This window comes from Eleutherodactylus coqui, chromosome 1 (genome assembly GCF_035609145.1).
Source record: "Eleutherodactylus coqui strain aEleCoq1 chromosome 1, aEleCoq1.hap1, whole genome shotgun sequence".
In the NCBI taxonomy this organism is placed as follows: Eukaryota; Metazoa; Chordata; class Amphibia; order Anura; family Eleutherodactylidae; genus Eleutherodactylus; species Eleutherodactylus coqui.
Genome location: NC_089837.1, coordinates 75,771,593 through 75,798,878, shown reverse-complemented (window position 1 = coordinate 75,798,878; position 27,286 = coordinate 75,771,593). Strand labels below are relative to the sequence as shown.

Genomic DNA, 27,286 nt, shown 5'->3' with positions numbered 1-27,286 from the left:
CAATTGACAATCCATCCTGAGTATAAGCCATCAACAGTAAATTAGCAGAAAACCTGTTTAAAGCCACTTTCACATGAGTCAGTATATGTAAGCCAAAAGGCTTAAAAGGGGTTGTACCGCAATTACCTTCCCATCTTTCCATAGGATAAGTGATAATGTAATCTGGGGGGGGGGGGGACGTCTATCAACCGAGACCGGGGGTCCTGTGTCCCCCTCTCCTCCTAGCTGTGGGCTCATTGCACCCCTCGGAGTAATGATAAGACTGAATGGAGTGGCGATCACACATGCACAGCCCCGCTCCATTCATTTTCAATGGGACTGCCAGAGACAGCAGAGTCTTTGTACTTCCATTAGCCCTCATCAAAATGAATGCAGTCGCATCATACATGTGTGACCAACACTCCATTCAATATCCACATCACTGTGGGTGGGTGCAGTGAGCCCGCAGGGATGAGAAAGGGACATGGGACCCCCATTCTCTGGATCAGTGGGGGTCTCAGTGTAGCGATCGCCATCGATCAGACTTTTATCACCTATCCATAGGATTCATTGCTTTACAACCGCTTTAAAAATACGGACGCAAATTAGTGACCCAAATACTCCCGTGTGAAAGCGGCCTTGGACAGATTTTCTGATTTGCGGAAGAAGGATATAAGATCTAATACTTTTCCACATCTGCATCACTCAGAGTTACACTGAGAGCGATGATACATGCTGTGCGAGGGAATAACACAAATCGTATTCACATCCCCCGCCGTACTCTGTACAATAGCGGCCTGTCACCACACAAGCAGTGTTCCCTGAATCATGCCTGATACCAGAGAACAATGCCAAGACAGACAAACAAGCTTCCCAGTGTGATCCCTGCCTGCGTGCGCCACTTAATGTGATGAAGAATGGATGCCACACGTGGTTTACATCTCCAAATGAATAAACATCTTCTACATCTTAACCGTTTCAGCCTCCGATTGCCGATCCTTCTGCAGAAGGTCGCACCAGTCTTGCATAAAGGACGCAACCCAACATCAAAAGGTCCTCATGTCCGGCAAGTCCATAGACTAAGGCTACAGGCACATGAGCGAGAATCTTGCGCTAATAATGGTGCACTACACGTACTTGTGGCAATGGCACCCAACACAAGCCTTATCTGTGTCCAAGAAGCCTCCAATGCATCATGTGTCTGCGAGTGGGTGTTCATCAGTATTTAGCACCCGTTGCCTCCCCCACATAGCATCTTAGCCTTCTGCTGGGAAATAGTCTTTGTATCAGTAAGTACAGCCATTTTTCAGTGATTTTTGTGTGGATTGTATAGCAATCTTGCAGATATACCTTTTGAAGCCTAACAAAAATATGCAATGTCATAGCGAGCTTTCGAGACTCCCTAGGTTTCTTCATCAAGTAGGTTTGAAAGCTCGCTATAACATGATGTATTTTTGTTAGCCATTACAAAAGGTATCCGTCCCATCTACAAGATTACTTGGTTTCTCTTACTGAGAACAATCCCATTTTGTTCTACTGGCTAACACGATACTAAACTTTTTTTTTTTTTCCCAAAGGGCCCTTCCGATAGTATATGACCGTCAGGATAAAAGTCCTTTAGGTGGGGAAGTTCTGGTCCTCTCTGGTAAGATAAGTGACAGACTGAGTGTTCTGCACATAATTGGTCGCCTAGTTATGGAAGAACTAGAAGAGTACATGTTCCCTAATGAGCGTCTTCCTACCAACAGTTTGGATAATTCATTTCTTCAGAACATCGCTGAGGAACCCAAGGGCATCTTGCCAGAAGCATCTTACACTGATGTAGCAGAACATTTTTTCCTGGAAACTAATTAACCTTGACCAGATACTCTATTTTCAGTTAAGAACAAAAGGGACCTTCCTGTAAGAGTGGACTTTATGCTCTTATAATAAGGTATCAGTCTGAGCTTCAGTGAAAATCAAAAAATGGTGTTAACTAATGAGATTAACTCCAAGAGGACTATTACCATTAACACTTGCAGCTCCGAGAACTTACAGACTTCTCTTTTCTCCTGTAAACCATGCAACTTGCTAGGATAGGATCCCATTAGAGGCTAGGATCAGAAAATAGGTTCTGCTGTTATTTCAAGGGACAGCGCCACTCTTGTTTATAACTGGCATTGCAGCTCAACTGCTTTCATCTGAAGGAGACGGAGCATCGATGCCATAAACGGCCCATGGACAAGAGTGGCGCTATTCCTGGGAGAAAAAAAAAATAGCCAGAACTTTGGTTAAAAGGGGTGACTGGGATTAGAAATTGAAAGACTGCAACAGCTAAAGGGGGTGCTCTATTATCTGTAGAATGTGTCATCAATGTCTCATGGGTGGAGGCCCCATCTCAACAAGCCTCTCATGGCCCATCCTATGCAAGTTACCGAAACAGCCAAGAACACTTTTCATACATTCTCTATTGTCGTCTACATTATCCTACAAAAGTATTTGGACATCCTTATCAGCAGAATACATCATGTCATATTAGCAGGTCACGTGTCCTAAACCACGGTACATAAGATGCAGATCCTTGGGAAGTAGCAGCCATAGTTTGTGGAGGGAACTGCACGCTATTGGATATACATGTTATGCTGCTGCGCCCTAGCCATCCATCAGGAAGCGCAATGCATCGGCCCATCTACAACGGTGCAAGGATTGAGGTCATCGGACAGTTCAGCAATGGAAGAACATTCTGTGGAGTGACAAATTACAACACCCCATCTTCAAATCAGAAGGATGTACCTGGGTGTGGAGGATGCTGGGGAACAGCCAAGTATGGCACAGCATCCATTATGGGCTGGGGATGTTTTACGTGGGATGGTCTCACTCCGTTGGTTGTAATGACAAGAACCATGAACACAGAGGTGGTACTGGTGCATTATGTCGCCACCGCAAGTAAGGCGTGGCGACTTAATACAGCGTTTAATCCCCGTTCTGACACGGCAAGGGAGGGCGGCGATGCTGAGAGCGGCGGGGCTGTAGGACAGCGGCCAGTGGCGTTCTGAGGCTAGGAGCGGCGGCGGGGCTGGCAGAGGCACAGGCAAGTGAGGACAGCGCCGAGGTGGGGAGCGCCGGTAGAGGGGGCGGAGCACTGCAGCAAGGCTGGGAGCGGCACAGTCTTCAATCCCCCCCCGGCAGGAGGGCAGCGCCAAGAGTGTGAGCGGCGGGGCAGAGGGACAGCGCTGCTGAAGAGTGAGTGACCGGGACAATTGGCGGGCTGAACCCAGCAGATAGCTGCAACAACGGCTGCAACAAACTGCCCACATGGGACCACTGAGTGAGCGCAGGGACAGCTGCAGCGTGTCTATTGCTTTTGTGCCTGGCCTGAAGGGTTAAGGTGAGGGTTCAATTTACTATGAGGCTTAGATATGTAAGCCTAATAGGAAAACGAACCCTCACCCTAACCCTCCAGGGCAGGCACACAAGCAATACACACGCTGCAAGGACCTTCTATTCTTCAGCCTATAGGAAGCTAGGGATGTGACAGGGGCGTTGCTACATGCAAGCCCTGTCAAACCCCTAGCTTCTGGTAGCGTCAAGATACACCAGTACCCACGGAGGTGTACAGTGACCCTCTAGACAATAATGTGATGTCAATAATGTGACAATACTCTGGGAATGGTCAGCAATACTTACAAGAAGACACGGCTTGTCACAAAATCGAACGGGGTTAACGTTGGTTTGAGGACATGGATGTTCCATGATTGGACTGGCTGCACAGAGTCCCGACCTGAACATCTCTGGGATGAACTAGAATGTTGGGTCAAAAAATATGAACAGCGTCCATCTTCTTTGAGGGATCTTACCAGACGTTTGCAGGATGAATTGAGGGAAATAACAGCTGAAGTGTATAAAGAGGTTAGTAGAAAGTATGCCACGGAGAGTATCCGATGTCCTTATGGCCAAAGGAGCCCAAGTAAATATTATGTGTAAAAGAATACTACTTTTGATTCTTGCTCAGGTGTCCAATTACTTTTGGTAGGATAGTGTGTGGGAACACTAGCTTGCTCTACTCTTTCCAAAACGCTTATAGATTACAGTGGACAGAGCTGCATCCTTGCATGGCCGGCTATCTCCTGCTTCACCTTCTTGGGGTTTTACAGCACAATGGGGGGGGGGGTCACTGAAAAGCCATTCTCTCCAGTCTCAGAGGTGGGACTTCTTTCACATATGTCATAAATATCACCAATATTCTTACCGCTTTAACCCTTTCCAATCCAATTTGTATCCTGGTTTTCCTAGGGGGCTTACTCTTTTTCTGCCATTATACAACGGCGCTATATGCTGGCTAAAGCTAGTACTGCATGAGGTGACACATTGGATAGGCTCCGACAGCAGAGAGGCTGGCAATATACAGTAAGAGAACCCTAACGGACGTCTTCCAACATCAGAGCTGTACAGCCTTAAATCATAATGTCTTCAGAGGTCAGACAGTGGATTGGAAAGGGTTAAGGAAAAACAACTCAAGGCTAAAGCGTTGTTGCAGAGCCTGTGGCAGTGAAGCATAACATAGGGATATTCTTTGGGGGTGTTTGAGTTGCTGTGCACCACTAGTTGTCAGTTGCATCATTTGGGAATTTGGTTTTATTATATTGCTGCCCCCAAATGACACTCGTAATCCATAATGCACTTGTCCAGTGATGCACCCAGGGGATTAGGAGCTCCTTAAAAGCTCCATGGATCCAAAGTGATCTTAGTTAAGGGATGAACCACCATCTTTGTGAAATGTTCCCTTTCCATGTGGAGCCACAATATGACCATACAGTAACAGAGAATAGTGTTGAGCGCAATTGGCATTCACACAGCTGAGACATAAGAGATTACACCCAAGGACTGTAAAGCCCTGAAGGCATGAAAAAAGGAAAATGTAAATGAAACGGTGGTTGATAATACACCGCAGTAGAGATTTCTGTACGGTTTAATTTGGAGGGCAATGCAAGAAGACAGAAGACATCCGAAACGGCGGCAACAGGTTGAAGTACTGGAAACAAAGAATGCAGAAATGCAGGATTCCAGTACTGGAAGTATGCCAACGTACAGAAGGGTTCAATGGAAAATAACCCGTAAGGCTCATGTAGAAGTCATCAAGCAATGAGGACACTCGTGCAAAACATCACTATTGTACATTTTGCACCCATATACATTGTTTGTAAGCTCCAAATATACTCATGCTTAAAGTATATCTCCATCTTAAAAGGGACTGTGTCATGATGACAGCCCCCGTCTATATGTCACATCAGAGCACATGATGGGCAAGGACCCCCATGGCCAATGTATTACCACTAGAGATGAGCGAGCACGGTCGGAAACAGCAGTTAATCTCGGGGGGAGGCGGAAAGAGAGAGAGAGATCTCTCACTCTCCCCCCCCCCCCCCAACCCCCCGATCACCCATGCCGCCCCCCACCCCTGAGCACGCTCGGACCAGTAAGCAGTTACTCGAGATGAGTGATGCTCGCTCGTGTAAATGCTGTTTCCGAGTGTGCTGGCTCATCTCTAATTACCACACTACTGAAGGGAAAATGGGTGCAACTTCCCAATTACTGGGGTTTCAGCAGTTGAAACCACAGCAATTAGAACGACGAGATGGTTTATTACTTTAAAAAAAAAAAATTTAATTAAAAGGGGTTGTCATATTGAGTCGCCGTCTTTAAAGGGGTTTTCCTCCAATTAAAATCGCGTTTTGCCGCAATTTTACTTGAGTGTAAGACTGCATGTCCCAACAGTGGAATTTAGCGCACCCCATCATTGTGATGGGTGATGAGGTGCGCTAAACACGGTAAACTAGAGCAGACCGCTCAAAAATCGCGGCGTTTTCTAACAGTCAAGTCAGGTCCACCAAACTGGAGCCTAGTTATTGACTCATGGAGGGGGGTCTGGAGCACGTAAAACATGTGTGTGATACGGCATCTTGCTTTTTAATTATATACTACGACACAATATTTAATGCAGAAGTACAAGATGCGATCCCCCACCATCAGATAGCGATGAATGTGCTTAAAACTAAACATACTCCAAAATGCGTTTTTTCCCCCCATATATTGCAAGAGCTTTGCTATATGTGCCAGCCACCCAATCTGCATATAAAAGTCACAATAAACTATCACAGAGCGCTCATCCCTTCCAGCAACTACATGATTTCCCTGGATTTAACAGACCATATCAGTACGGTCATTAATACCCACCTCCCATAGAGCCGCAGTCCATGGAATGGCACATTATCCCACAAAGAGAAGACTCCGCTGCTACAAGATTCTCCCCACGCAGGAGCTGTTCTGTATTACATGTGAGTGGGCAGCGGAGGAGGAGGGGGTGGGGAGCGCCACTTACAGCTAATTTCAAGCCTTTGCTTTTCACCTTCTACAAGGATGATCATTACTGCCGTACGGCTGAGAGGCAGACAATAAGCGACCTGTGCACTTCTTGAGAAGACATTACAATGCCAACGAGGCTGCTCTACCGTAGTTACATCTAAGTATGCTGCAGCTGACAGCGCAAGGAAAAAGATGATTCGCTACATGAGCAGCAGAAAAAAAACAAAACACAACCCCTCGCCACCATTTTTAACAGTTTTTTTAATGTACAGAATAGGCGATTTTTAGCATTTTTTGCTATAGGTTTTATAAGCCTATTCTGTACATTTTTCATTTAAAAACCCCGCTTAGCTACACAGCTAGGTGAAGACGGGGCTGAGAAATCCACCTTCAACTAGCTGACTGCAAAGCTGGAGAGGGGCCTCCGGCTGTGGCCGCACTGCTATATCTAGTGCAGGCACAGTTGTTTCCATATACCAATTTTTAAATCCAGCTTTATACTTTATTTTATAGATTTTCAACCATACTTTGTCTATGCCCCAATGATCTGTCCACAGCGCTGCTTTTATTACTCTCATCTGTTGTTCTATTCCCCGGCACTGTGTAAGGAGAAGCTGTTCTATGCTGCAGACTGCTTCTTCACTCACAGAGTGTCCTTTTCCCACCAGGAACAATGCATGTCAGGGTCTCAGGGCATTAGATATACAGTACGTTGTATGTCACAACACGGAGACCCTGAGAGTAAATCAGGTCCGATGGGGGGAGAAGAGTCTGCACCACAGAATGGCTTTGCCTTACATAACACCGGGGTGTAGAGAATCAGAGACAGGAGAGCTTTCCTGACAGCGAATGAAGCAGCTCTAGGGGCAGATCGTGGAACGCAGAGAAAGCATGGCTGAAGAAAAATACTATATAAAAAAAAACTGGTATATGGAAACAACTGTGCCTGCACTAGAGATAACAGTGCAGGCACAGCTGGAACTCCCTCTTCAGCTATACAGTTAGCTAGCTGAAAATGGATTTCCTGTCTTCACCTAGCTGCATTGGGGTTCTTTACTAAAAACGTACAGAATAAGATGATAAAACATTGCAAAAATGCTTATAAATCACCTATTTTGTACATTTAAAAAAAAAAAAAAAAGATAAAGTGCAGTTCCTCTTTAAAATAGTGCTAGAAGAATGGGGATTGATATATATTTCTGCACCAATGTCATCTATTTCTTATGTCTGGAATTAGTATTCTCTCTGTGTAGGAGACTTCCTTGCTATTATTCAGAAGCCCCAGTTACAGTTTAGCAGTATGGCACTGACCCAGGCATACATTTTCTGGATATTTTGGTGGCAAGGCCTTTTAGTGAGTGCAGGCGCACCACATGTTTTCCCCTTAGCATTGCATCTTATAGATTACCTAAAATTAAAAAGGTGTTTTAATTGGATCCGTCACTTACCGTGTACCGCCAAATAAACAGACAAACGATTACGGTTTAGGAGAATGTCCAATTTGTTGGGTTTTTTTGTAACTACATTGAAGAACACATTCTGCTTCTAGATAGCAGCCGTGATCTGTTCTGTGGGCTGCGTATAACTGTGAAGCAGACGAAGTGTCCTCATGTGCCTCCTAGGTTCCTGTATCCAGTATGGCAGCCAGCGCCGTGGGATGCGAGTACAATCACACATAAACACTGCAGATTTCACATCGGAGATTGCAAGGCTCAAAGGAGATGAAACGTCACAACTCTGTATACGTCTACAGTAGAAGGATACCAGTTGGAGATGCCGACACCGCTGTGATTTCTGTCATGTCGCATGCCGCATTCTCATTCGTGTCAAAAACTAAAAACCTTGCATTGAAATTGCAATCCTTTGGCGCGTGTTTCACGTCCGTCAGGATTGCAGGTGTTTCCCATTGATGTCAATGGGAAACATCACATTGCACGGCCATGCAAGGTCTTTTAAGAGGTGCCATTGAAAACAATGAACGAGGCGTTCTGAGGGAACGCCAAAAGAGAGAATATGCTACGATATTTTTCCTTGCAGCATCGTTGCGATGGAAAATAAAAAAATAAAATCGCTCATGTGACTAAGTCCATTCAAATATATGGAGTTCGTGCATCTTGCAACACGCGAAATTCTCGCTTGTGTGAATGCAGCTTTATGCTGCGGATTTTCACAACATATATCACCCCTTCAAGTGAGAAAGTGAAATCCGCAGTTAATCGGGTCAAAATCCACATGAGGATCTGCACCAAAATCTGCAGTGGAAGAGATTATGTCCCGTGTACCCATACCCATACCCATAGTATGATTCCGCAGCACTGGCCCCTGTCCGTACTGCTATTTAGAAGCGTAATCTGCTCTGCAATGTGTTAAAAAAAACTATTTTTATGCACAGTCCTACATAATAACATTCTATATAATTGGAGGTACACTTTAAGTACAGCTCTACCGTGTGTCTGCACCATAACAAGGGCACCTTCCAAGTCACTCGTGAGCGACATCCTCCTGTGTACTGGAGTGTATAGTGTAATGGATGTCAAATACACAAAGGCAGTCATTTTCTTACGAATATGGTGGATTTGTAACGAGCGCACCCATGCAGGAATACATCGAGATGCTACTGCAGGGCAGACCCTCTGCAGACTATTGCACACCAGGGGAGTCTGCAGACAGATGGCCAGCTTTCATGAATCAGCAGATGACTGACCACAATGAAATGGCTGGGAGAACATAGGATCTTATCCGGGACACTGATCAGTACACACAACTGCACATTCATGAGCCGGGAATGATGCACATGCCGTAGGGTAGCCATGACAGATCTGTTTTATAAGACTTCCCACCAAGTCTGAGGACTCATGGTCTAACACACAGATATGGCTATCTTACAGGAGCATGGTCGCTGACCCTCTTATAGTGTATTTTGTACCACAACCGCTGTGATTTAAGGATGAATAAGCATCTACCTTTGTGCGCGTCTCTAGACTCCCCCTGGTTTCTGAAGACATCCTGCTCAGGTTGCACATAACCACACACTTTGGAGTTCTGGAGACGGGACACTTCTCGGATGTCTTCGGATCGGTAGACCAGTAGGTTATCTCTCGAGGAGTTCCCTGTAAACCTCCACAGTGGCTGAAAGAGAAATCCTTCTGAAATTAAAGGATCCACCTTTTACTTCCATGAAAAAAACAATGTTTGCACGTATATATCTCCTGCAGAGCAAAGAGATGCCCAATTAGTGGGGTTTTCCAGACATTTACTACTGATGACCTATCCTCCACCGCTCAGGACCCCCGCTGATCTTCCGGCCGCTGCCAGTGCACTTGGACAACCGTATTGGTGGTCAGGGCTGGATGTATAACATAATGCTTTACTCCTTCGAAATCAATGGAAGTGATGCTGTCCATTGCACTACTGGCTCCTCGTTATAGTCGGAAGTGTAATAAAAAAAATATATTTCTCCCACCGATTTCAATGGGAGAGAAGCCTTTCTATTATACTTCCGTCTCTGACCTCCGATGTGGATGTCCGACTCAGCCACACTGACATCGGTCTGAGGATCAGGCGAGAATCCCAAGCGGCGTACCCCTGCCAATCAACTTTTGATGACTGATACTGAGGATAGGTCATCAATAGAGATGAGCGAGCGTACTCGGAAAAGCACTACTCGCTCAAGTAATTTGCTTTATCCGAGTATCGCTGTGCTTGGGTCTGAAGATTCGGGGGCCGGCACGGAACGGGGAGCTGCAGGGGAGAGCGGGGAGGAACGGAGGGGAGATCTTTCTCTCCCTCTCTCCCGCCCGCTCTCCCCTGCTCCCCGCTGTGACTCACCTGTCAGCCGCAGCGGCACCCGAATCTTCAGACCCGAGCACAGCGATACTCGGATAAAGCAAATTACTCGAGCGAGTAGTGCTTTTCCAAGTACGCTCACTCATCTCTAGTCATCAATAATAAATGTCTGGAAAGCTCCTTTAAAACTAGACTTCTAGAGCAACCACAAGTAATTCATCTTTGATTTGTACTTACCTTAAAAATAAAGTTTATAAAAAAAAAGTTTGGCAAATCTGCAAAACAATATGTCTGCAGACATGATGCTACGAACCAGGCAAAATGCCATGTGCAATGAAAGGGTTGTCATTTTATATGTAACTTCTCCCTTCGTAAAGGATACTGTAATGCAGGATAGAAGCACTTATTAAGCTGACCATACACTTCCTAATACCCCGTTTCTCCAAAAATAAGACCTACCCCAAAATAAGCCCTAGCTGCATTCCATTAAAAAAGAAATACATTACCTATGGTAGCAGGCTTGGTCCAGGTCCCTCCCACTGCTCTCCACAGCGCTGACGCTGCTCAGCCAATCAATGCAGCGCTTGATAAACCAATCACAGCCATCGCATTGCTTCATTGAGCGCTGCATTGATTGGCTGAGCACCGCTCGAGAGCCAATCAGAGCCATTGCTTCCTAGAGGAGGGATTTATGAATCCCGTAACCTGAAAGTGATCTTCTGTGAGCGGCCGAGGACTGCAAAAAGCGTGTCAGAGCTCCGGAGAGCAGCGGGAGGGACCTGGACTGAGACTGCCAGGTAAGTATAATAAGATATCTCCCTAAAATAAGACCTAGCGCCTCTTTTGGGGCAAAAATTCATATAAAAGACAGGGTCTTATTTTTGAAGAAAAATGGTAGCAGCTGAAACTGATGAAAGAACTTATTGAGAAGTCCTACCTCAACGTTATACTCCTCCCCATCAGCTGTGATCCGTGCCGTAAAATCGCCATCACCTATGTGTGCGATGACCTTCGAATTGTGCTCTCCTGAAATAGAAAGAAACGATAACAAGTCCTCTAAAAGAACTATTCACACATAGCATATACCTCCTCTCTATTAAGCACTCTAGCAAAGGGTCTAACATAAAAGATAAACGCTATTCACAAGTATACAGAAGACATGACATAGGGAAAAATTATCACTTGACATCTGTGAAAGCTTCTCATAGACGGAAAACCAACTGTCCCGATTTTAGGGAGGGTTAAAAAGCGGGCGCTGCGGTCTCTTTGGACTAAAAAAAATCTGCACCTACATTTGCACCATTTGCTGTGGATTTTTTAACGGATGTTACCCCTTCAAACAAATCTAAATTGAAGGGGTGCAGTTCTGCTACAGAAAATGAGATACGTGTGAACACACCCTATGGCCACAAGGGGCAGATTTTCTATCTCCAATGCTTCCGTGGGTAGAAAGAAAAAAAAAATCCATGGCTACTAATGTAGATTTGTTGCAGATCATCTACGTATTTTCTGCGTAGTAAATAGGCTGCAAAAATCACAGCTCCAGTTGTGAACTTGCTATAAATCTCGGCCACTCCATTGAAGTCTATGACAGAAATCCGCACGTTTTCCCACACCACATCTGCTGCTATGTCACAGGAAAGCTTCCGATATAATGCATCAAACATCTTCATAGGCTCCATTCACCTGACCAAAAGAGTGTCCTTATATTCTCGGTCGGGCCAGTGTGTACCTGTATACTACTTCTTCCATTTCTGTGTACAGAGGTATCCTGCAGATACATGTATATTGCATGGTATACTGTTTATATGTTTTTTTGGTTTTTTTTTTAAACATGGGAGTAAACAGGTGACATATGACTGTAAATGTGTCATAAGCATTAATAGTCAATATTAGAAACCCCTTTATGTGTTGGGAGAAAATCTTCTTTAACTCCTTCACGCTAACAGATGTAAGTTTATGTCCTGGCTAAGGGGCACTTAACGAAAAACAGAACAGAAATAGTGTAAGAAATTTTTTCCCCCCATTAGTTTAAAAACCAATTAAAAAATAATTCAAAAAAACAAACTTTAAAATCCCACATATTTGGTAACATTGTATCCGTAAACGACCTGAAAAAAAAAGGAGGAGGCAAGATGCCCATTTAATTAATTTTGACCCGCAAATAAAAAGCAATAAAGAAAAGCCATATGTACCCCAAAATGGTAGCAATAAAAACTACAGCTCGTCACACAAAAAAAGAAGCCCTCACAGAGCTGTGTACATGGAAACAAAGAAAGTTATGGAATTTTGAATAAAAAAATGAATTCCCCCACCGCCCGAAAGAAAGGGGTTTTTATTGTGCAAAAGCAGAAAAAACATTTTTGGTGTTGTAATCCTACCGACCCACAGAAAAAAAAAATGTGCACAATTAACACTGTAAAAATGAAAAGCAAAAGGCACAACTGATGCGTTTTCTCTCCCTGCCATGTCAAAGAAAAATATTTAAAAGTTTTACAATACATTATATGTACTCAAAAACGTTACCAATAAAAACCACAGTTCACCGCGCAGAAAACAAGCCCTCATACGGCCGCGTCGACGGAAAAATAAAGTTATCTCTATTGAAAAGTGGAGACGGAAATTCCCTCTAAAAAAAATCATTGCATCTTTTGGATCAAAATGGGCCGTGTCCTTAAAGGGTTAATAACCAAAGTGGAAATAATGGTGGCTTACAGGTTAGCTCTGTTGTCTTGCAGCACTGCGTTCAAATCCAACAGATGACAACGTTTACATGTGGCTCGTATGTACATGTATGAGATGGGGAAATTGGATTGCGAGACCCACCGGGTGAGTGCGGATTATGATGTCATCACGGAAGCAACAAGAAATAGAGAATTTGGCTCTTTACAAGTAATTAGCTGGCAGCGCCCACCCACCAACAACATGTCCGGTGAAGAAGTCTGACCGCTTTACAGGATACTCTTCTCCTTTGCCGTTCCCATCCAGTATCACGGCCTTTAGGTTTTCAGAGAGGTGATCCGCATCAGAGGTTAAATACAGCTTAAAATGCCTGGAAAACACACAATGTGATTAAAAAGAACTAAAAATCTGCATAACGAATGGGAAGATCTCTGGCTTACACGGCCATAGAGAACTACAACCCCTTTGTAGGTCACCGGCAAGGCGATTCGAAAACTCAGCCCTGACTTATAATAAAAATGAAATTACTTTGCAGAAGTTTTAGCACCCCCCCCCCCCCCCCGTATCCCAATTCTCTCCCAAATGCATCCAATAGGCCGTGTATGTTCAGCTGTAGTTCTTGCAATGTCGGGGTGGGTTACCTGTGCAGGGCCGTGAAGTCCACCATCCTCTCCACCTGGGACTGTGTCTCTAGATCCCGTTTCCGGATGGAGTGCTGCTGGATCCCAGACAACGAGATAACCTCGTACTCCGACAACATGGAGTCCAGGTTTGCTGAGGATAAAAAGAATGGGAAGAATTATGAAGCAGGAACATATGGAAAAAGCGGCATTCTGTAAGGGATGGGGTTTAATAAGAAAAATATTGGGATTAATCTAATCATTTAGTAGTAAAGGTCAATATATTCACAGAAACCAAAACTACACCAGGTATGACTCAAGTAACAGCAAGCAATGAGTAATCCATCCATATGGTAATAGCGGAGAGGGAACCTACAGATTCGTCATCTTCCCTCCCAAGACTATGCATCAATTCTGTTTATTCCCTCCTTATACGATGTTGAAGTTCTCTTCTGCACCTCGGCCAATATGGGAGCAATACAGGGAAATCTCAATGTTGGACGAGGTCCCACACTGGATTGGAAGGGGTTATTGGAGTTAATGAAGGTGAAGTACATCTTAGTAGGGCCTCTTCCAAATATTCTTGCCCCCTTTGCTTTATACAAAACTTTTCCATTATTGTGGAACGCTAATCAGTACAAAGGAGCCTTGTGTGTGGTGCAGAGTGTTAGGGCAGCAGAATTGAAGTCCTAAGCTCTCGCTCACGACCTGAAGGTTGCAGGTGCAATCACTGCATTGTTCAGGTAGCCGGCTCAAGGTTAACTCAGGCTTCCATCCTTGCGAGGTCGGTAAAATGAGTACCCAGCTTGGTTGGGGGGGGGGGGGGGTAAAAGATGACTGGAGAAGGCAGCCACCCCACAAAAACAGTCTGCCAAGAAAACGTCACGGTGTGACATCACCCTAGGAGTCAGTCACGGCTCGGTGCTTACATCAGGGGACTTTACCTTACATCAATACAAAGGATATTCTAAGGGGCCAGTGACACTGGCCTTAGACTTTTCCTTGTAATGTATCGGCCGTTGTTTTCATGTGCGATGCAAGGTTTCCCATTGAAAATAATAGGGAACACTTGCTGATCCTCTAATGCGCCTGAAAACCACGCCAGAGGATCGCTACTTCCCAGAAATGACGGAAGGCATTTTTGCCAGAAAAATGCCTCGCATGGGCATGAAACCACATGTTGGCAAGAAACTTGGCCCGATATCGCTCTTGCCCGTGCGTAGGTTGCCTAAATGGCAATTCCAGAGACTGGGCAAATTTTTCAAACTTTCCCTACTGTTTCCACTTCGTGGCATAATTCTAAACTTTCAACTAAATCATCACACTGAACTCTAGTAACTTTTTTTCTCTGACTTGCGCCACTCTTGCGTTCCAACCAGCTTCAGATTTCCCCATTGTTATTTAAAAATGGCCTGGGGAGGGCAAAAACTACATCTCCCACAATGCTCCATTTCTAGTTACTAACGTGTGTTCACAACTATACAGTGTCACTATGACAGAATGTGAAGGCACTGAGCATGCCCGGTAAAACAGGGGAGAATACAGGTTATAAGCACTGGATACCAATGGAGCACTAAGTAGGTGGGGGCACAGGTAAAGGAATCGCTCTACAACTTGGTACAACAGCTCCCCAGACTAGCCGTATCGTTCCTGATATATTAGCTAAACGCACCAATTGAATATGCTAATGAGTTTCCGTTGTTTTTCCCAGCAGAATTACGCAGTGTTTTCCGTATTCACTCACGTTTTCGCACCCCTCCCCATTGACTTGGAGACCTTCAGAGTGCAAATACGCAGAAATATAGAAAATGTTTTTTGAGTGTTTTTTTGCGTGACAAAAGTATGGGAATGTGAACGAACCCATAGAAATCAATGGGTAATGTTCTTTGCGTATTGCGCACTGTGTAAAGCTAGCCTTAGTGTAGTAAAGTGGTTAATTCCTCTTGTAACACAGGAGAGAATAAATGCCACACACACTTGTATTATCAGTAACGCCCGAACAAGGTCTGTGTTCTGAGAGACATAATAAAGTTTATAGTGATTTAAAAAAAAAATGGGATCCGTTAATAGCAGATATGAACGAGGCCTTACATTTGTTGAGAGATAGCTGTGTAGTATTTAATGGGTGTGGTTATGTTACACAGTCTCTGAAAGAGGAGGAGCTGAGCTTATGTACATTCATGAGAGAAGCCAGTTGAACACTTCTGAGAACCCCCAAGCCAGAAACTTGAATTTGGAGAGCCTTCAAACCAATTATGAGGCTTTCTAAAATGCATAAGAGGGAAATCTCAATGCAAAAAGACCCCCACAGACAAGCGCATCATTTTTTCTGCAAGGAATTAGTAAGCTCTGAAAACAAGGTCTACATCATGACTTTGGAGGTTTATTTTCCTTCCTCTTGCTTTCATGTTTTGTACATTATTTTGAGTTAACTTTTGCGCAGTAAAAGTACAAGCTGTGTGGAAAGAAAGCCATATTGCAGCTCACCGAAATCGGTTTTGCCTCATGCCACATTACTGTTACATGTACAAACACCATTATAGGAAAATCCTTTAACCTAACTTCAAATAATGTTTTATTGGGAACGTGAATTGCATCCAGGAGTCACCAATGCAATATCCTGGACAACACCGTAAACAGTGGTAATTAGCTGACCACACTGGGGAGCAAAGTTTGTAAAGGACTACACTTCCTTAATCCGTTATCAATGTGACTTGGTGGCAGATTATCAAATATTTTAAATTATAAGATATTTTATAAAACTTCATAAAACTAGCATCCACTTGTAGAAAAACTCCAGTAAGAAAAAGTAGAAATGTTAAATACCGTGTTTCCCTGAAAATAAGACAGTGTCTTATATTAATTTTTGTTCCAAAAGGTTTAACTTTTTTTTAAATGTATAGCTGCCTGGACACTATTTAAGTTGACTTTTTTAATTAACTGTTAGCAGGGCTTAATTTTGGAGTAGGGCTTATATTTCAAGCATCCTCAAAAAGCCTGAAAAATCATTTTGCATCCTCAAAAATTCTGGAAAATCATGCTACGTCTTATTTTCAGGGTATGTCTTATTTTCAGGAAAACAGGGTAAAAAAACCAAGACTTTATATTTTAATCAGATGATTATCCTAAATGTTCACTTCTGCTCAGCACACAACTAAATCTGGGATCCACTGCACTTGGAGCCATGCAAACTGAGGACATCATCACTGATGTAGCAGGAAAGAACAGGGAATCGGACACTACTGGAACAGGGGCAGCAGGAATTCGGTTGACTTAAAGGGTATGGAAACTTTTGTGCATGAAAAATCAATACACATCTTACTAATTCACTGCAGAAAAAATGATGCACTTATCTGGGTTTTTTGCATTGACTTTTCTCTATTATGCATTTAGAAAGCCTCATACTTGGTTAATTTGCAGGCTCTCCTAAATTCAAGTTTCTGGCTGGGGGCATTCCCAGCAGTGATCAGCTGGTCTTTCTTATGAATGTACACAAGCCCAGGTACACCTCCTTGTTCAGAGGCTGTGTAGTATAACCACGCCCATACAATACTACACAGCTATCACTTATCTGAGAAGCTGCTGGTTCCCCTCACTATTGACAGAAAATTCAGCTGTGTAATATTAGCTTTCTCTGATCTCTGTCCTTCTGATCTCTTCCACCATTCCCTGGCTCTGTCACACAGCCCTCTGTAATAGCTCAGATGAAAGGCAGCGAAGTCAAGTTAACAGGGGAGGAGGCTAGGGGAAGAGTTGTTACTTTACTCCGACAGGGTTTGCCAAGATCTCAGTCCTTCAGTCTGCAATGCCTTGGAAAACATTACAATAGAAATCAAACAACCTCATGTATAATATATTAAGGCTGGTTGACCCATCTGCACATTATAGGTGTCACAGTGGTGTCTCCTAATCCGGAAGACCTAACACAACCGGGGAAGTGGAGGCAGCTTTCTCTAAAGATATTAGACTTTGGTTCAGGAGCTGAAATCCAAGTGCTTAGGAAATAGCCAGGGGGTCTGCACTTACTACTGTACAGATACTGGGGCAGGGTTACAAGACACACCATATGCTCATACACTGGATAAGAACAAATTTAGTGCGATTACACCAATTCTGGTGACAACAATGCAGCAAACAAAAGGAATAATATTCCTCCTCTAATGCTCTGCCAAGGCTTCACTTGTGATATGATTGATTGGAATCCATACACACTCCGCGGGACGGCTGCCAAGATTTCTCTTCCAGTCGGCCACTTGAGCTCTCGTGTCTTCTGTCAGTGGGAAGAGGTTTAGGTTTCCTGCAGTAAGAATTACGGCTCCCGCTAGTACCACCGAAACAGCTGCAGGAAAGCCATCCTCGGCTTGTTAAATATACTAAGCGCTCGCTCTCCCGGCGGGCTCATTATTTGCCGCGCTTAAGTGTTAACCACAACAAGCGGTAAACAATAAATCGTCTCTGCATAAGAGAAGAACACAAACATTTTCTTGGCGAGTATTCTTTGTAGCGATATTCCCGATAGAAGTCGAGGGGGCTCCGCAATGGAAGGAAATTAGTAGTGGAAGACGGTTTTCTTTTTGGTAGACAATTGGGCGAATATAAGAAAATAAAAGGGCGTTACGGTGGTTTCACATCCCCATGGCCATAGGGCTCCGTCTCTGGGCGGAACCAAACAACGCCGGACAATAAAGGGCTCCATCCGCTTTCCACTCAGCTGCCGGGCTTTTGGACATGCAGCGCTTTTTCTTCCGGTATTTTGAGCCGGACTCATGACATAACCTCCGATCAACGTAGATGTGAAGCCGGCCTCAGTGTGTCTTATAGTCATATAAGGGAACTCTCCTTTTAGTAATAGGATTTACAGAAAACCCATTTAATGAAGTAAAATAGTTACAAAAATGTTCATTTACAACAGTTTTTCTTGAAGGTTCCATGGATTCTGTGGCTTTTCCATTGCTGATACTTGTAGTGCTTCACGGAACATTTTTGTACACTGCAGGGACCATTCTGGATATACTGTAGATTTGCGCACTGTACATTATATAGGGGTTTTCCGTTTTATGTGACTAGAGCTGAATGACTGTACAAGCCAGGATTATGAAACGCTCACATGCTGTTTCTTTCCAGCAAGCAATTGTCAGAAAAGTCACAAAAAATATAGGAAGCCAAGAAATCACAAAAAAAATTGCAGAAAGAGGCCATCCAAAAACATAACTTATATTTCATCATTTAACCCCTTAAGGACCAGACACTATATAGGGATTTTACCCATGTGGCAGTTTTACTGCCCTATTTTTTCCCCATGACATACAGGGCTATTTTTTTACTATCTTTTACACTGACTTTTTTCCTGTTTTTTTTTTTGTTTGTTTTATTTGGGGTAAAAAGCTTAAAAAAAAAAGACCATATATAGTTATTTTTAATTAGTATATTTTCGATAAAATAAAGTACAGTAATAGGTTACTCATTTTTTTTGAACGTTTTGATATATAATATGTATGGTTTTGGATTACAGGTTATATACAGTGACGGTTTTGGTTGGCGTCAGCTTTGGGTTATCTTCATTTTTATGTATATATATTTTTATTTTATTCTGTAATTTTGTTTTACTTATGTAACTATTCTTTTTACCATCCATGTCCCCCATGATGTCATATAAGACCTCTGGGGAACATTCATGTTTTTTTATTTTTTTATTTGACACTTTCCCACTGTAGCTGGGGCATTCATAGGAGCCCCAGTTACAGGGAAAAACAACCCCTGTAATGACAACAGTCAATAGCAGAACTGATCAGGGTCTGCTAGGACCCTGTAGCTCTGCTATGCCAGGGAATCCCGGCGGTCAGGTGACCACTGGCTCGCATAGTGGAAGTTATACTTCCACTTCTTAGTACATAGCGCTCATTGAACACTGTGTACTAGGGAAAAAAGAAGGCAGAAGGGTTCAAAAAAACACTTCTGCCTTCTTCGGGTTCTCAGCTGTGACAACTGACAACCCGACCTGATTCTGATTGATTGCAGAGCCAGGAGACTTTAATCCCCCGTCTGGGATTTTTTGTTTACTATCGGCTGGCATTAACGCCCAGGACCAAGCGCCATAAATTTACTGTGCTTGGTTCATAATAGGTTAAAATCCAATCGGGCCTCGTAGATAAAACTAACCATGTATAGCTGATAAGACGCCATCAGAATGATATAGACTGTATGCAGGGATAATACAATAAACAGGAAAACTCACACTGTTAACACCCTAATAATACCCTGCCAATGAAGTAAGAGATCCACCCCGACAAGGCGATACCGACCATGTGCCTTCTATGGACATCCTGATGTAATGCAAAAAATCTAGGAGGCCAGACATATATCCCATTAGTCTGGAATTATGACACACGGAGTTCATATAATGTTTCTTGCATCAGATATGTATCCTCTGCTTTATCAAAATTAAAGGAGGCACATGGGCAGGATCGCCCTCGTCAGGGCGGGTCTCCCGCTTGGTAGGCATAGTAAGTTTTCCTGCTTACTGTGTTATTCCTGCAGTCACTGATCTGTATCATTCTCATGGCTTCTTATCGCTTATGTGTGACAAGTTTTGTCTATGAGATCTAATTGGATTTTAAATGATGTAATAAGGATTATGTTTTAAGAGAGCCTCTTTCAGTGATTTTTTTAATTTGTTTTTATCCATCACTAGTTTCAAAATATCTGTTTGCTGTTAGCGATAAAGGATTTTGTTTAATCCAGTGGCTGAAAACTAGTAAAGAACTAATACTTTCCACAGCGGAGTTTACTACACTTGTATCCAGGCTAGGCAATGCTCTGTGAGCGAAGTACACCAGCAGCAGTTACAAATCCTTCACCAGTGCAGATAGTTTGCTACAATGTAATAGAGTAGGTAAAATGTATCTCAGAGTTCCAGATAAAGCAAAATTGACATCCCCAAATTCCCAGTTTTTTGTTCTGTCACATAGCATACACCAACCGCACCCACTGGACCTCATTGCCTTTAACAGGATCTGTCGGATTTCGATTATGGTGTCTGTCATTCTTCTTGAAGAATGAAAGAATTTTTTTTTTAGGGGGAAGAGGCGATGGGCGCAGAATCTAAAATGGAGGCTATGACACAGATGAGAATCAAACCCAAGAGGAACTTTACTGCATTACTAAAAATGGCTCCCGGGTTAAGCAACAGGGATGTTCCAATAATTAATAATCGGGTAATGATGATAATTTATAATTGTACAGCGGGGGTGCACAACCTTATTTGGTTCGACGGCTACATTGTCATATTGTTCCAATTCAAGAAACTTATGCAATAAAACTTTTGTCTAACAGCATTAGCTTTTTGTTTCCATTTGCCTATATAAGAGGGTTTATTTTCTGCAAGAAGAGCTGTATTACTTAACCCCTTAAAGACCAGACACTTTTTAGGGATTTTACCCATGTGGCGGTTTTACTGCCCTATTTTGTTTCCTTTAGCTACCAAAGTTATTTTTTCTGCGTTTTTTTCCCGTGACATATAGGGCGATTTTTTAAATATCTTTTTCACTGACTTTTTTCCGTTTTTAGTTTTATTGCTAAAATGCTAAAAAAAATGATTTTTTAAACATTTATAGTTTTTTTTTTTTATTTAGTATATTTATGCTAAAATAAAGTATGGGAATGGGTTCCTCTATTTGTTTCGGACATTTTGATATATAATATGTATGGTTTTGGTTTACAGGGCGCATACAGCGACGGTTTTTGTTGGCGTCGGCTTTCGGTTATTTTCTTTCTTATGTATGTATTGCTGTTTTATTCTGCTATTTTGTTTTACTGATGTATGGAATTATGTTTTCACTATTTATGTCCCTCATTACGTCATATAATACCTCTGGGGGACAATCATTTTTTTTTTCTTTTTAATTTGACACTTTCTCACTGTAGCTGGGGCATCCATAGGAGCTCCAGTTACAGGGGAAAACAGCCCCTGCAGTGACAGTAGTCACTGGTAGAGCTGGCTAGGGTCTAGTATGACCCTCTAGCTCTGCAGTAGCAGGGAACCCAGGCAGTCACATGACCCCCCCCCCCCCCCCCCCCGAGCTCCCGATGTGAAAGTTACATGTTACTTTCACTTTCAGTACACAGTGCTCACTGAGCGCTGTGTACTCAGGGAAGCAGAAGGCAGGAAGGGTTAAAAATGCCTCCTGCCTTCTTCTCCGGGTTATCAGCTGTCACTAACAGCTGATAACCCGTTCCTGCCTCTGACTGATTGCAGAGCAGCAGGCTTAAAGAGCCGCCGTAATTTTACTATCGGCGGTGCTTTAAGCCCAGGACCAGGTGCTGTAAATTTACTGTGCCTGGTCCCTAATGGGTTAATACAGGCATTTTGGGATACATCTATATTCCGGTTTAACTTTTCTTACTTGTATTGGTGGCAATGCAAAGAAACAAAAACTATTCTACTACAGTTTTTTTTTAAACTGATAGGGTTCAGCAATGAGAAGAGAGTCCCATCCCTTTGCTTTGACCACTTGGATGCCACAGTCAATAATGAACGGGCATCTAAGGTGTTGAACATTCAATATCTGGAGTTATCCGTGATCTCAACGGTTGCCGTGAGATCTCAAGTCTTGTCGTCAATCCCAGCCGTTCTCCTACGGGCGATGGTGCTATTCCAGAATCCTCACTATGTCGGACATTTATGGCACTGGTCTTTAACAAAAGGTTTCCAGCGCCATAGATCTACAGTGTGATGCCAAAGTGTTAATGAGGAACACACTGTTGGCATAAATAATTGGGGCGTTCCCTTTATTATTTACAATGGGGCAGCACTAACAATAAAACGTATTTTAAGCCCCTACCAGCTATTCTACCTCCCCAGTCCTTACTTTCCCTGCAGAGGAAACGGAGCCACGACCTGTTTGAAGAACATTCATGCAATACACATAAAATGGAATTATAAGACTAGCAGTCTGTTCTTACCATGTTCTCCAGAACTATCCAACTTATACCCTGCAGGTATCCGGTCGCCATTTGGTAGTCCTGGTGATAGGATGAGTAATAGGGAGAGTACCAGAACTAAATCGATGTAATAAGGCCCACAGGAATCCATCTCGCTCCGTGTACCAAAGTTCAAAACTCCAAATCGTCAATGTCCAACTGGTCCATTCACTTTCAACATATGCCGGGGAAGGAGCCACATGACAAGAGAAACACTTTAGGACTACTTTTTTCCGAAAAAGGTTTTCATCACGTCTCGGAAGATATGCAAGTAGACAATATGACGACCATAGTTATATATATGTACACCTGTCTGGAGAAAGAGGAAAACAAGGAATCTGTCACATGAAAGCGATTACATGTCCCAAGTTTGATTGCACTACTAGGGTATGCCACTGCTTGCATTGGTAAAGTCCATGAAACAGACCAGTGCAAGTCACTGTGGACTTCTCCAGTAGATCAGTTGGATGTCGGGTCTCACCACCCACTAAAATAACATTTCTTTCCTTTGTTAAGGCACAATGATCGGGTCCAAACATTTGTTTTCCAATCATTGGACCTCGTAAATATGCCCCCAATCAACCAATGAATCAGCAACTACTAATTTGTTGGCTAACTGGGTTAGCCGACAGGGATAATATGACTATTTCTTACCAATACAGTATCACCAATTGCTCATCTGCCATATAGCCAGCACTGACCTGTGTGAAGGCCACTTATAGGAGTGCCGATGTTGCTGACCAGCGTTGGATTAGACCAGTGCTCCCCAACTCCAGTCCTCAGGGACCGCCAACAGGTCATGTTTTCAGGATTTCCTCAGTATTACACAGGTGATGTAATCATTGTCGGTGCCTCAGACATTGCCGCAGGTGTTCTCTCTATAGCAGGGGTCCCCAACCACCGGGCCGCGGACCGGGGCCGGGCCGTTAGGTGCTTACTGCCGGTCCGCGGCACCGCTGGGAACTTTTGTTCTAAAAGAAACAATTCCGTGGCCCCTTCAGCAGCGCTCTGCGCTCTCACACTAACCTGCTATAGTGTGAGCGCAGAGCGCTGCTGAAGGGGCCGCTTCCACACATAGCAGGTTAGTGTGAGCTCAGAGCGCTGCTGAAGGGGCCGCATATATTGTACTTCAGCCGCACTTCAGAAGCGGTGAGCGATTCCAGCAACCTCATTGGTTGTTGGGCACACGCCCCCCCCCCCCCCCACACACACACCTCAAAATTATAGGCTGCCCTATGTGTGTGCTGGGGGGGAGATAAATCATATGCTGCCCCATGTGTGTGCTGGGGAAGGGGGGAGGAAATTATATGCTGCCCTATGTGTGTTCCGGGGGTGGAGGGGGGGGGGTGGAGATAAATTATATGCTTCCCTATGTGTGTGCTGGGGGGGGCGGGGGTTTGGGAGATAGAATATATACTGCCCACTGCCCTTTGTGTGTGCTGCCAGGCAGGGGGAGGGATATATTATACTGCCCTATGTGTGTACTGCCAGGACATTCTAAATGTCATAATTAAATAAATATGCACTAAACTCCAACCCCCTTCATAACCCCGCCCAATATAACCAAAGCCCCGCCCATGTCCCGCCCCACCCTGCCGGGCCTTGTAAAAATGGTCTTGCTTGAAGCCGGTCCCTGGTGCCAAAAAGGTTGGGGACCCCTGCTCTATAGGATATCCTGAAAACATGACCTGTTGGTGGTCCTTGAGGACAGGAGTTGGGGACCTCTGGATTAGACGACTGTTGTCGGCACATGTAAAGAGAGTCTTTAGGGTAGTCTTACATATTAGATTCAGATAGCCAACTCAGCCGATTATGGCAGGACTGGCCAATCCTCTACTGTGTATGGAGGCCACCCAGCTCTCCACTGATGGTAGAGGATACGGGCGATGAGGAGAGGGCAGTAGGATCCCAATCCTTTTGTTTTCAGGAGAGAAGCGCTGCCAGAAGCTCCATCATCAATGTATCTTCAGAGAAAGCGCTAAGTGTCCATGTGGCTGTTGGGTGAGGAACCGTCAGTAGCGGGCAGCTTTATTCTTTATTGGACCACCACTACTGGCCACTTTCTTTTGGACTACGCTCATAGCCCCCCACAATCTAGAAGTATTACTGACATGAAAGAGTGGACATGTGAGATGCCACCCGTGAGATGTCTAATGGCCCTTTTACACAATGGACTGTAAAGTCCTTCTGCGCTACGTGTACAACGCGTTTTAAATCTCGCCCACATAGCTTGCAGTGTAAGCGCTACGGACTTTCGTTTACACGTAGCAGATTGGGTGGTAATTATCTGCAGTGGAAAAATCCACACCATTTGGGGCAGATTTTGACGCAGATCTGCGGCCGGCTTCATCCGTTAAACCGAAGCTGTGGAGTCTGTTGCTGATCTGCGCCAAAGTTTTTCTCCCCTTATGCGATGTCAATGGGTTTTCAGTGGTTTTGTTTTCACTATTGGGATTTTTCAGGCGTGGATACTACGGCTGAGACAATATAGGACTTGCCCAATCTTCCCCGCAGGGAGAGAATACATCAGGCGGGGAAGATCGGGCAGCACCTATCTGCCGGCGGTTATTTTGGCGCGTAGTTTGAAAAGCTGGCGATGGAGAAGAAATTTCCCGCGTTCAGCCGCAACCGCGCTCCGTAGCGGTGATGAGAATCTTATCCACATTGCTGCTCAGGATTTTCCATGTGGCGGTAAATCTGCGACAAATCCACCCTGTGTAAATATGGCGTAAGGCCACTCTCACACACAATGCGTTTTCGAGCACTGAGGTCAATGCTGTACAATGCCAACATTGGTTTCAATGAGACTTCGCAGACTAGCGCTCGAAACGCCACGATTTTTTATAGCGCTGTCTGCTCTTTTTTTGTGCGTTTAAGCGCTTTTTAAACATAGCTCACCGCCGATTACAATGATGGGGTGTAGAGATGAGCGAGCGTACTCGGAAAAGCACTACTCGCTCGAGTAATTGGCTTTATCCGAGTATCGCTGTGCTCGTCCCTGAAGATTCGGGTGCCGGCACGGAGCGGGGAGCTGCAGGGGAGAGCGGGGAGGAACGGAGGTAAGATCTTTCTCTCCCTCTCTCCCGCCCGCTCTCCCCTGCTCTCCGCTGCGACTCACCTGTCAGCCGCAGCGGCACCCGAATCTTCAGGGACGAGCACAGCGATACTCGGATAAAGCAAATTACTCAAGCGAGTAGTGCTTTTCCGAGTACGCTCGCTCATCTCTAATGGGGTGCGAAAAAAACCAACTGCCGAACGCTTTACAATGCTCCTCGAAATCGTGGTAAAATATCGCGTTTGAAATGCGCCGTTTTACCGATGGTAAGTGTGGGAGTTGCCCAAGGATGCTGCAAACCGCTCACTTGCTGCCATGAAAATGGCGTTCGATGAGCCCTCCTGGAGTATCCAGTCGCGCCCAACTAACTGCAGAACAGCCTGTGGCAGACGGGTATCTTTCAAAATCCGTATCAGCGGACGCAAAATTATCGGGTATCCCTCTGAAATCAGCAGATCTGTCCCCCAAAATGTCACATAATAGAGGTTTGTGCCCCTCAAGAGCAAGCGATCCGGAATCGGGGACCCCGAGGTGACGCCCGCGGGCTCTTAGCTGGATTTTTCTAGGTATACTTGAACTTTTCACGCCAAAACATAAACGCGTCTCATGGCGGCGACAGCAGCGGGCATCAAAATCTAGGCTCCTTTACACGGAGGCGAATACGATTTCAGTCCGTGAAAACTAAGCGAATTCACAGCGTGTATATTGGACGCATTTTTTGTTGCGTATGTACGTTTTCTTTGCCCACGTACCATCGGTTTTCCGCGCGTGCGGAAAAAAAAATGCAGGAAAGGGCAATCAGATGTCACTTTTTTTGTATACACTGTCGCCTAGCAACACGTGTAAAAAATACACAACACATAGCATGTAATGTCCATGTTTGCTGTGGGGTTTTCATGCTCACATGGGTAATTTTTATCCATAAATGGGTTTTTTTTTATACGTAATATCGGTGCGCAAAAAAAAAAATCTGAATACGCCATTTTACTTCAACCCGTGCGAATGCGCTTTGCTGACGCTTAATAGTTGTACTGAAGGAAACCGCACAGAACAATCGTGTGCCGCTGACTTCCATAGGAAGTACAAGGAAGTTTACAGGGGACACATAAAGGACGCGTCCACGTTAAATGCCCGGCGCGGTTCGGACCTTTATCATCAGCTATAGAAAGACTGAAGTAAGAACCCTAAGAGGAAATGAGACTGTTTGTAGTCTAGAGAAAGGCAGGGACGAGGCAGCTAAAGGGTTACCAGGAAGACAACCCTGGAAGACAGTGACGGCACAGGGATATAAATGACATAGAACACATTACGTACCTGCTCGCTGTGAATCCGGATGTGCCCGCTGAGCGGAGGATGCAGCGCACGGATACAGCTCTCGGCTGAGAATGAAGCGCAGCCGAGCAACAAGTCTCTTCCTACACACAGAGCCGGAACTTGATTCCACAGGATATCCTTTCGCTTGTGTGAATACACTACGGATCATGTGATCAGCTTTGCGCAAACGACGTAATAAACTACGTAGTTTGTGTAAGGGACGAGATAAGCTACGTAGTCTACGTAAGAAGTGCTTTTGGCGGGCTGGGGTTGGGCGGCATGCCTCAGCATGTGGGCTGTGTGCATACAGAGGAAGGAACTGTTTGCCTTCGTAGTACTGGGCATTTTTACAGCTATGGATTGTCACATATATTGATATTAGCTGCATTTTTAGAACCCCTTTAGAGTATGTTCACATGAGATGGATACGCTGAGACATATCCTGTGCGGAATTTCCACAGGGCTGTTGATAAACCGCGGATTCTGCGCAGTTGGGCTTTATTAATCTCTATAGAAGCGAGCGATCCAC

The 27,286-nt window shown here is 44.4% G+C and overlaps 1 protein-coding gene across 1 annotated transcript in view; it reads right to left on the bottom strand.

The window, feature by feature from the left end:
- Nucleotides 1-26,873, bottom strand: part of ADAM17 (ADAM metallopeptidase domain 17) — a 64,018-nt gene extending 37,145 nt beyond the window's left edge. The window contains exons 1-6 of the mRNA XM_066597421.1: nt 26,758-26,873; nt 22,371-22,701; nt 13,431-13,563; nt 13,026-13,159; nt 11,045-11,133; nt 9,285-9,450 (exon numbers count right to left, since the gene is read on the bottom strand). Coding sequence (XP_066453518.1) covers nt 9,285-9,450; nt 11,045-11,133; nt 13,026-13,159; nt 13,431-13,563; nt 22,371-22,500 — 652 coding nt within the window. The 5' untranslated portion in view covers nt 22,501-22,701; nt 26,758-26,873. The remainder of the gene's footprint in view (nt 1-9,284; nt 9,451-11,044; nt 11,134-13,025; nt 13,160-13,430; nt 13,564-22,370; nt 22,702-26,757) is intronic.
- Nucleotides 26,874-27,286: the final 413 nt, after the last annotated feature.